The sequence below is a fragment of the Anopheles coustani genome, chromosome 2 (genome assembly GCF_943734705.1).
Source record: "Anopheles coustani chromosome 2, idAnoCousDA_361_x.2, whole genome shotgun sequence".
NCBI lineage: Eukaryota > Metazoa > Arthropoda > Insecta > Diptera > Culicidae > Anopheles > Anopheles coustani.
In genome coordinates this window covers 23974154-23986213 of record NC_071289.1, presented here as the reverse complement: position 1 = coordinate 23986213, position 12060 = coordinate 23974154, and the positions used below count along the sequence as shown (strand labels likewise).

Sequence of the window (12060 nt, the reverse complement as noted above, 5' to 3'; positions counted from 1 at the left end):
GGTTTCTCTAGAAGAGTACGTATCAATAATGATGCTAAGCGTTGCATTGCGAAACATATGAGCTTGATTTTTTAACATAATTGATTCCAACAGATGTCGTAAAACCATGGAAGGCTAAAACAAAAAATTATAGCAGATTGTGTAACAATCAGATCCAAATTGAATCTTTTGTACTCTGATCAAACAACACGTGTTAGAGTACGCAAAGTAAACATTCATCAAACACATCGAACCATCTACTTAAACCGAAGCGACATAGTACAATAGTTTAAACAAACACAAAACACTTAAAATAAAATGTAATAAGTAGGTCACTAAGCAAGTATAAAGTAAACGGACCAGATCGAACATTGCAGTACAGTACAGTACAACGGAACCTCAGTCTCAGTAGTAAGACAGTAGAGTTGTATAGTACAAAAAACACCACACAGTTCATATAGCTCGTCATGAAACTTACAAACAATTGTAGCTGATTTTGGATAGTTCGAAAAAGAAACCAGTTGAATCTATCACACTTCGTAAAAAATAAAGATATCAAATAAAATGTAACAATGTACATACATCAACTTTCACACGACGGATAATCACCCATCAATTGAACTATAAATGCGTTAAATGATACGCCCTAAACGGCGTACCACGCATCGAAATATAACGAACCGGACGGATGTACAACAACAGTTATTACGGCTTCATTCATTGATTCAATCGTATCGTAATGATTCACGCGACGCGACACGAACGATTAACATTCACACTTTCCATAAAATTAAACCAAATCTCCCATTAGCGCCAAAAGCGCCACATGATGTGCGTTCCATATTTAACTTATCGATCGGGCGCACCCGCGCCAATGTTCGAGCAATTTGCAGCTGAAAGTCCCCGTCACCACGTCGAAAACACACACACACACACACACTAACACACTGCGCCAGTGGCCCGGACTCCAATCAGGCTGAATTGTAAAACGAATTAGTGTCGAATGACATATTAATCTAATTATCAATCATATTTTATCGCTTATCCGTTATCAATCAAGGTAATTCGGAAATCATGTTCGCCCGAGGACGTGCGGTCACCGGAGCGTAGCCGTTTTCCGTCAGCCGGAACCCAGCGGGCCCGCCAGCGAACGGCCAACGTTCTCGAATCGTGGCGGTGGCCGCCTGCTGTCAGGAAACCGTGTGAAACGGGGCTACCGCTTCCGTTTCGGTTCTGCCTGGCAAACTACTGCTTTACTTCTTTCCACAATGACAACACTCGGGTGTGTATGTGTGTGTGGGTATGAGTGTAAAAACAATCACATGTTCTAGTATGGCAGGACGAATGCGGACAGTGTCGGGAAATCGGTTTTCCTTCGCCGGCCCACATTGTCCCGTACCCCCGAACGTAAACCGTCACGTCATTAACGCTTTTGTTCATCGGAGCCTCATCGAGCGGTGGCGGTTCCGGCACGACTTCTTCGCCGCTTCCGGTTGCCGGAAAGCGACCGAGCCCAAGCGGTTGGCCCAAATCGATGTGCCGCAATCGCACCAATACACCAATGCCCCGGATCCCAGCAACAAAGTGTTGAGACGGCCGGGCTGGCTGTGTGCGTGTGTGCGGGACGGCCGCGTTCGGCCCGTTCGATCCGATGCGGCAACCAGAACCGATTATGGACCATCCATCCCTCGTAAAATCCACAATGAAACCCGGGCCTGTCTTCGGGACCGGGTGCTCGCCATTAACGGACGATCCCACTGCGATGGGAGGAGTAGTATTTGGAATGCTGGCCTACGCTGATTAGCGCAGGAATGTGCCCGGACAATGGAGAACACCAGGCGGGAAGGGATGGAGGAAAGTAAGCCTGCGGTTGGCAGGTTGCAAAGGGGCGGTCGGGCGGACGAACGGACATCACACTGGCGAGCGTCTGGAATTTGTGTTATTATGTCAAGTTGCTGCCAATGCTATCCTTGACCTGTCCTCTCGATGCTGCCCGACCGGTACGGAACGTAACGATGGAGAATGTGTTATTCAAAACCTCCACATAGCACATACTTCTAGTTTGAAGAACCGGCCAACCTTGTACAATAGAAATATCTAGAATTTCGACGACTGTTTTAAAAAACTAACCAAACCTTTATAAACACGCTACAAACGTACAGTTAAGCAAACATTCGATAGATCAAAACCTTTTCTGACATATAAAATGTATATTAAACTTTATACTATATTATTATTATTATTATTACTATTATTATTATTATTATTATTATTATTATTAATATTGTCTTTTTACACATTTATTTATTTGTTTATTTGCATTCGAACGGCGTGGCAGCTTATTAAGTCTCATCTCGAGCTTCCTCGGTTGTTAATAGTCATTATGTGAATTGTAATAACTGAATTAAATTTTAAAAGGACAATAGAACTGCCACTTATAAGGAAATAGAATAAAAAGTAGTTTTTTCAGTATAAAATCTTGAATGTACTGAAAAACAGGACGCTATTGTTGTAAAACAAATTTATTATCATTTCGTTGTGTTATTATTTATTATTATTATTATTATTATTACTTATTATTTATTATTATATTCAAAGTGTATGGCCAAACATTGGAGTTGATCAATTTTTTTTTTCAAATTTTATGTTATATCAAAATGTTGGCAAACCAATTGGACGAATTCTAAAAGCAAACCGAATCATTACCCTGCAATGATGCGTAAATTACAGTTCTGCTTACAAGTTTGTATACTATGTAATACTTATCACAATTGCTTACTGAATTTTCGCTTAATTTTAATGAAACACCATACAATTTTCACCATAAAAGCTACAATTGTAAGGAAAAATGGTTCACAAATGGCGGTGCATTTTTTAACTTTCTCATTTTCCCGATTTTAATTTTTAAAGAGTGAATTGAAAATATTGTTTTGTGCAATCTCTGACTCCAAATTATCAAACGAAACGGATTTACTCCAAACACGACCACCCAAGGATGTTAACTTGAAGAGAAATAGAAAAGAAGGTTTCGAACGTTAAAAAATGCTCTTTACATAGCTCACCGGGTTGGACATGGTCAACGGTAAGATAGCACAAACATTTACATCGTGAATTGAGTTAAAATGTTACAGCAAATGTGTCTTCATAAAATGTAAACCTGTAACCAAATGATTCGCCACAAGAACGTCCGATTGGAACACTGCTTCGGAAGGCTCTAAAAATCCCTTTCAACCCTCATCACGATGCCACCACAACACACGTGTTCCATAGAGAGACGCATATCGCCCGTACCGGAGGGACATATATTTAATTAAATCCTTGCAGGGCAGGGATGGGGCAAATTGGCTGCACATTGCTTTCCCAGTTCTGTCATCGGACGCCACCCCGGTGGCCGTCATCATCCGTCAGCCAGTGACAGAGCGATTAACGTTGACACCTGCCAATAAACCGTCGGCTTCGGAAAATTAATTCCAACATTTCAATCCCGGCGGATGCGGCTACCTGCCGCGCTCCCTTGGGCCCTCCCCCTAGCTGCCGCAAAGACGCTCGGACCCAGCTTAGGTGCCGGCTTAGGTGAGTTAGTGTGAAAAATACCCATCCGGAACGCCCGTCAAAACGGAAGGCAGGAAAAAACACAGGCGCGAACGCTAATAACAATTATCCATTCAGTTTGAATTTTAATGCTGTCGAAATGATTTCCCGGAAAATCTGCCCCATGGATTTGATGCGTTCCGTAGGACCATTCGTCGACCCTTTTCCACCTCCCCATCTCGGGCGCGGAGTTTCCCGTACCTTCTTCGAGTTTCGCAAAACAACACGGCGAAAAACAGAGCCGGCGGATTCCAGCTTTTCCATCTTAACGTCGACCGCAGCGGAAAAAAATCCTCCGCGGTACTTAAAGCGCGCGCGCGCGCACTTGATGGACACGAACGGACCGGTTGGGATCGAGTAAATGATAGCAGATGTGCTCAAAAAAAAACAACAGACCAAGGGAAAACACCGTGGGACGGGAAGGAAAGAAGGCACTTTGGAAAAACAACAGCCACTTCCGTTTCGGCTCGCATCCCAAACGGAGGAAAAGAGCAAAATGGGAGGGAATGGTGGGTGGGTGAAAACGAGAGCGAGGTAATTAAAACCTTTACCCGACTTCGCAACGGCCCCTACCCTGCCTGCGAACTCCAGTAATGCCCCCTCCACACCCTCGACCGGTGCACCGATAATGGGCCGGTGTCAATAGTGAACGGAAAGAAAATGAAGCGCCGAGAAATTTTCCTTTCGATTTACCTGAGTCGCGGGTTTGGCCCGCGTGGTGGCAGGGAAGGATTCTTTTCAAACTCGTCCCGATGCTTCCCTCATCGCAACTTCTAAAAACCGACCAGACCAAAAGCACCGAAAGGCAAAATTCACGAGACCAAAGCTTATTGACGCGAAACGACCTTTCATTTAAGGGGCTTTTTTTAAAGAGTGCCCCCAGGTACTTCCGGTCGAGTTTGCTAATGATGTCTGGATGGTGTTTTTAATTGATCATTCCCGAGCGAAGTGGACCGTAAGTTCGCTCGACGCTTTATGCGAAAGGAAAATTGGATGAATTATAGCAATTAGATACCACCAGCCATCGGACGGTATCGCACTTTTGTTCACGCGCATAATCCAACCATGCAAGCAACTACTTTTTTTTGTCTTTGTTTCGCTGTAACTTATTAGATCGGAAAACCAGCAAAACAAAGAAGCGCGATTATTTTAGCCAAGTCTGCAGCAAGTGGAATGAGGGAAACATAATTTTAGTGCTTCACTTCCAAATACACATCTTTTTCGTTAATTTTCTATGATCCACTCCATTGATTTTATTTTTTTTTTTTTATTAAGCCTATGTGAAGCTAGTTTAAAAATTGAGAAACAGTTTACCAAAAATATGATGAAAGAAGTTGAACAAAGAGTCAAGTTTATTATTACCAGCTAATAGAGCTTTAAGTTACTAGCTTTGACCAGTACATCATACTACTAGAATGCATGTTCTTCTGATGTTTAAATGTCTGAATTTATATCCTTTTCTGATTACACGGAAAATGAATGAAATGTACAAAAGCATATTGAAAAAGAAGCAAAGGTGATCTCTTAACTCCACTTTAAAGTTTTTCGAAATTTGGAACATTTATAATGCGTCAATTTTCCTTGTCGGGTTCGTGTATCTTAGTTGTTATCCAGCTGAAATGTGTTCTTTAATTTTCATGAAAATTTTTCATTCTATTGCAGTTAAATTCAAGGCTGAAGTTGCCACTTCTTTCTGCCTAAGCAGAAGGTTTATTCACGGAAGAAAGAATAAAAACTGTGCGACAACGCTCGGGAGGTAAAGAGAAATGCATCGCGGCAGATGCACACCGACAGCCCAGCAAACCGAATGATCCGATTAGAAACTGTCGACTGAGCGACGATTGATAAAATTGTTCAAACTTCTTCCATCAACTCACCGCTCAACTGATGGGTGCTGCCTTCCCGCAGCGCATCGACCGGAAAACCAAGTGCTGTGACAACAGTTCCGACGAAAGCTACAATCGCCGAACGTTCGACCACGTGTGCGTGCGTGTGTTTGGGTATGTTTTCCACCGTTCCGCTCACTGGTAATTGAAAACTTCCTCCAAGTGAGAGCACGATTCGGACCACGGGGTGCTTTCACTTAATATTTCAAGCGCTCCAAGTCGTACATCGCCGCGAGAACCAGGCAGCTTCTTTCGCCTGAAGCTGAACGTGCACGTGAATCGTTCGAGGCGGTCCGCAAATGAGCCTTAATTTAGTGATTTGCCATTTCCCGCTAGTGGCGAACGCGGCATACCTCCCCCGAGGTCGGGATCCGCTTCTCCCGGCCCAAAGTAGGATGGTCACTTTTGCACACGGATCACGTCTCGCCGGGACAATCGTCGTTTGCTAGCTGTAATGGTCCGGTGCTGAATGGGGTGCGAGTATCACTCACTCGTGCGCCTTAACGCAGGGACATCCCAAGCAATCATCCCGCTCGTTTCTCAAGCACGTTGCCTACCTACGATGTACCGAAGCCCGGCCCGGCTACGATTCACGACTCCGTGCCCCAACGGTGAAGACGACGGAAGGCGAGGACGTATCGAACGGCCACGAGCCACCATTAATCTACGTCCCAGGGGATAAAATATTCAATACATATACATTCGTTTGCTAAGTGCCGGAGCGTGGCGAATATTTTATGCCACGCTGTTCAGACCGGGCACCGCAACCTGTTAACTCATCCTGCGAGCGGATCGACCGAGAAGAAGGGCAAAACAAATAGGAAAAAGAGGGCTAAGGAAATTGCTGAGATTTCTTTCCCGTGCGTGCTTACGTGCGTGCGTGCGTGCGTGCGTGTAAACTGGTAAAAACAAATGGGGTTCTGTTGCAGAATCTCGTCCGTCGAAGCTGTGTGTCGGTTGGATCCAGTTCACACCGGATTCGTCTCATGCAGTGGTTGGACTACTTAGCGGCGTACGTTATGGCAGCTACGCTCTACTATTTCTCGAGTTTATTGCAATCCCATCAGAATGACGATAATCCAGCAGAAGCTTTGAGCTTTTCTATGCAGTTACATTTTTGGTGGTTTAGTTTCCATTTTGGTTGTAGTTATATCATTTTCTTTATTTAAAATATGTTCACAGTGTAGCGATGGTTTTCTATTTGATTCTTTACTCTTCTATATTTTTTTCTAAACTATAACAGAGGTAATAAAACATGCACATACAATCGCTGCTAAAACGAATTTTTTTTCACTTTGAACTTTCGTCTGAGTTCGTTAACATTTTTGTTTGTCGCATGTTTTGTTCTTTCGTTACGCGGGTTTTTTCGAGTGTACCTGCTTTCATAACGCGTTCTCATGTGGTTGTAAAGTTTTATTAATTTATTTGACATAAGTTTTGCTTATTATTGCTAATCACAATCACAAATGACACATAAGGTCGAAAAAAAATACTTGCATAGTTGCTTGCAAACTGACCATCATTTAATCAATAAAATTTTTCAAAAATTTAAGGAAATATAATTTTGTCTTCGGTTTTATGACAAAAACTGTAGAAAAATTTGAAAAAATAGTATGCCAATTACACTGAAAGGTTAAAAAACGTTAAATGAGTGTTCGCGAGCTTCAAACGATGCCTTTTAATGTATTTGAGCTATTTCCTTGACTTGGTAGGACTGTGAAGAGGTTAAGAAATACATTAGAATGAGACATTTGGATTTTTCAATGTTTGCATGCAATAATCATACCAACATTTCCGGAAAAAGTTGTTTCCCTAAAGAGCCGCCACGCCAACCAAGCAACGCGGTTGGCACAACATGGAAAATACGAGTGGAATAAGATAAAAGCCCACATCGAGGCGAACCTATGTTAACAAGCACACAGTTGAACTCGGCCCAAGTGAGCGTGTAGGCTAGGAAAGGGGGGATGGGGAGGGGGCGTGGGAATTATTTCTGGTCCGTCGGTCGGAAATGTTAATAAAGGTTGATTTAGTGAAAGAAAATCTGAAAACATCTACTGCCCGGCCGGAACCATTGTTCCCGGTGGGTGAAAAGTAGAAGATATGTTTGTACGATAGCGTGCTCGCCTTGCAAGTAAATTGTGCAGAGCAGGCTGCATTATTTTCTATGCCCGTTTCGTTTTGTTGTTTTTTTTTCCCTACTACCAACACCGTGGTCAGTGTGTACAACGTACCTGAACGGCCCGGGAACACCCGGAACATTAGGAACAAAACGAAAAACTCAAACAAAACCCGGTGCATTAACCGTCGTCTTCCAGCGCAGCACACCTCGCAATGCAAATGCAAGATACGTGCGCGCACAATAAAGGCCGTTCGTTGGCCGACCGCCGTTGCGAACGATGAAAGTTTTCGCACGTTCCACCGATAAGGTACGGACAGGTATGCGGCTAAAGAAGAATTAAAGGGGAAAAAAAAACGTAAAGTGAACGCCGGTCGTTCGCCAGGCGAGGTGCTACATTGCAATCAACATTAACGCTCGACACCTCATGAACACGTTAAAAATCATTGTTTTCCAGTTTCTGCTCCTATCTTTCATCATCGCATGACGGCGAGAGGGGTGGGAGGGGGGGGGGAGGGGTTGTATGGGATGAACGGGAAGAAAAACGGTGTGCACTATCGCTTATGAACTGCAACGCGGAGCTATTATGAACTTCTATAGTAAGCTCAATTTATCCTAGACACGTTCCAATGTAAAGCACCCGGAACTACCGACAAGTATTTTGCATATTTAATGCTAAGGAGATTCGAGCTGATGAGGATTTAGTTCTTAGCTATTAAAATTGAAATATCAATGGTTTTCTTTGGCAAAATTGGATTTAAAAATGGAGACGCCTGGTCTTCCATGCCAAATGGAGACGCCTGCTCTTCCAAACCATATGGAGACGCCTGGTCTTCCATACCAAATGGAGACGCATGGTTCATCACACCAAAATGGAGGCGCATGGTGCTTCACACAAAAAGCGTACTTCACGCCGAAACATTTCGATCGCTAATACACACAAGTTCTTTAACTTATTATGATTGCTTATGACGCATAATGGTCTTGTCTTGAATTTTAAATTACTTTCAATTCAACACAACCTTCTTCACCATTATATTTCTTCACATTCTCACTTTAAATGTAAACGGTACGCTATGCTTACACTTTTACACGAATATCTATCCAGTAGTACCTACATACCAAGGCCATACCTTGCATCTACAGGCAGTTGGATTAATAGCACATAGTTAACCATATCAATCTGCGCACGGAGACCAGAACAGCACCACCTGAGAAAATGTTTCCACCTCTGGATAATATTTCACTCCAAGACGGTTTTCCTTTCCATGCATTTCAATAGAAACTAATTTCAGCTACTTGGGGCCCCGAGGCCAAGGTAAAAGGCACCGACAACTAAGTTCCTATGTACGTTCGCGTTCCAACGTGCGAGTAGTTTAGCCTACCCGTTTAGATCCACCTGCCTTTCACATCGGGGTTCCTTTGCCGTCCTTAAACTTTTCGCGCGCAGCCGGAACAGGATACGCCTTCATCACTTTTACATCATCGAATTCTATCTATCCTTGCACAGCCGAAGGCAGTGGAAAGCCTACCGACGGAAGGCGACGGTGGCGACGTAAAGCCCGTAGGACATAAAATCGATGCTCGAGCAGTGCAAATTTTAGCCACGGCACACGCAGAAACGGCCACTTTTCCTCGGTACGCAGGTACGACTGGGCTGTTGGCTGGGAAGCGGGGGAAAACTGTGCGCTGTCAATGTAAGGCACTCGCTACTGACAGGACACATTTTTCTTTCCACCCTCATACACACATACATACACGCACGCACACATTGGCTTCGGGGTGGGTGTGTTACGCCCTTGGGATGAGCCAAAGAGGTAGGTTTCGGAGAAGAAAAACTTTCAGCAGATATCTTCACCGCCAAGGCAACCCCTTCACCCCGGACAGGCGGGTCCTTGCTTCGAAAATGCCCACTCTGTCTCTCTTTCATTTGAACTTGCACAAAGTATATCGCATGGAGAGCTTCCTCGAATCCAGCGAAGGGAAAAGCTCAGGATTGGGAGGGTACTAAAAGGAAAGATTTACCGAAAATTACACACATCGTGCTAGTCTCGCACGAAGCCAGGCTCAAACCTTGCAAATAGCCCAGGATAGCTTTGGCTGAAGCTAGTTTACAACCGGTACCATCAGGAAAAACGGAGGGAGTTATCCTTCATTTCTTACGAAGAAAGAAAAGCTTCCCTCATTTCATACAGGCCAGTTTTTCATCTTGCTTCTTCTATTTGGTCTCCTGTAAATCTTCCAATCCTTTTCCTTCTCCTTTGTTACCATTCACTCCCGGTGACCAATTCTACTTTCGTCCACACGGAACGATAAAAGTGTACGTCCGACATTTTTGGGTCTTCAGGTGAATTTCCAAAATGGTTCCAAACGAAACCGCATAGCGAAACCATTTAAAAGGATAAATTTCGCATGCCTGCGTTGCCACGGACAACGGAGAAAAGTCGTCGGACAGGGCGGTGGTGGTAAAAGAGTTTAGGAGGAAAAACTCATCCCACCACCCCACCCCTGTCCCTCTATGCCAATCAATGGGCCGATCGGTGTACGACAAAATACACGACGCTACTAATCCTTCCACCCACTTTCGTGCCCCGCAGGAAAGTCAAGGCAGCCGGTCGTTCTGTGGTCGTCACTTTTCCTGCCTCCCCTCTCGAAAATAATCCTCCCGAGAGCCGGAATCATCCTGCGAAGAGTTTAGCAAACGGTACTTACGTTTCTGATGTCGTTCACTTTGGTAAACTGCCGCCCGAACTCCCACAGATCGACACCGAAGCGGATCGCCCAGTTCCGCACTCTGCGCAGGAAGAGAAGAAAGGTGAAACGTAATGTAAGTGCACCGGGGAATCGATTCAAATGATTGTTAAATGAAAAGTGGTTTGGAGCGATATGTCGTATCATTCTGAACTTATGTTTATAGTCTGTTTTATTCTCACAACCCACTCTGCAACGAGAATGTTTTGTTTATTTTATCCTTTTCTTAAGTAAATGTATAGTAAAGTAAATGCAGATTATAATGCTAAAGAATGATATTCATAAAAAAAAACATAAATCATCTTAAACAGTTGTGAATTTGGAAGCTGTTTATCACTCAAGCAGAAGGATACTTTTTCCTGTATGACACTGAAACTAATGACAAGTAAATAAATAAGAATCATTTTGATTCAAGCAAGTAGTAGCTTTAAGTAGTTAGTAAGTTTTCCAGTATTAGCAAGAAGAGAAACCATCAAAGCTTAAGATTTAGAAACGGCAATATTCTCTCAAATAATCTCCTGTACCCGGTTGTATTATAAATTGTAAAGCGAATAACATTTTCTCAATATATCAGTGTAAACAAATAAACAAAAAATTAACAAATAAGTATCAAACAAAACACATTATTTTTCCGGTCCCCAAAGCGTAACAAAATCATCGTTTCTGTTTCCATATTTTTGTACAAGAAATCTAATAGTTTGGAGTAACAAAGCAAAAAAAAAAAGACACTCTTAAAAAGTGATGAGAAGTTTTGATATTGCCTTACTTTACTATCAGTTGCAAGTTGTATGAAAGTGCGAAATACTACTGGAGACAATATGGTAAGCCAACCAACTCGTGAGTACTCGTAACCTAATCCAAAGTGTCTTTAGTCTTTTCTCTAAAATAGTTTGAAAACTGGTCCCTTTATAAATATAACTATATCTGGTTCCGCGTTTTTAGAATGAACCTCCGATTTTATTCACATGTTTCAAGCATCTTATCCGTGAGCTCGCTTGCGCACACACCGAATAAACCTTTCGCCAGCCATAAAACGCTTCACCATCAAGCCCAATCTAGGGCGATACAACGCCCCGGTGGGAAAGTGAATGTGACACATACACGACGACGCTCGGCGGTGAGATTTATCATATCCCTTCACGATGCATCGGCTGCAGCTAGCGATTTTCAGTCAATCCCTATCACCGAACGCCGTAGGCACCGAAATGGAAAAGCGCGTCGTTTCGGCGGCGTAACTCTCACGCAACGAGGGTTGGAGGTGGGACCTGTTTCCTGGGGCCGAAACTTCCCACTTTCCATTCACGATGCTGGGGGAACGTGGCGGGAAGGAAGCGCGGTCGCATCGGCAATGTAATATCTGTCAATACTGCAGAGAAAGTGGCGCCCAACTCCGGCCTGCGGGCCACTTTTGAACAAAAGCGGACGAGTGTGAGAGGGACAGAAAGTGCCACGGAGGGGGAGGGGGGTGGGATGCTACGAGCAGAACCCTTCAAGCGACAAGTGGAAGCGAACGAACGGACGAACACATTCCTTTCTATTCGAAATTCCTACATAAATTTTCCTACCAACCCATTCCAGAGCCGGCCGTGGGTTTGAAAACGCATTTTCGCGCCCTTCGACACCACAGAGAGTTCCTCGCTCTGACATCCAATCCCTCTCTCTCTCTCTCTTTCTCTCACTTTCTCTAGGGCCCTCCGAATTCGGTCGCCCTCACGGGGAATGTTTTCCCGTGGCCTC

The 12060-nt window shown here is 43.8% G+C and overlaps 1 protein-coding gene across 1 annotated transcript in view; it reads right to left on the bottom strand.

Annotated features, from left to right (window-relative positions):
* LOC131264121 (voltage-dependent calcium channel subunit alpha-2/delta-3) overlaps window positions 1–12060 on the bottom strand; it is a 52404-nt gene that overhangs the window by 34187 nt on the left and 6157 nt on the right. Inside the window, exon 2 of the mRNA XM_058266410.1 lies at window positions 10285–10366. Within this exon, the coding sequence (XP_058122393.1) occupies window positions 10285–10366 (82 nt within the window). The remainder of the gene's footprint in view (window positions 1–10284; window positions 10367–12060) is intronic.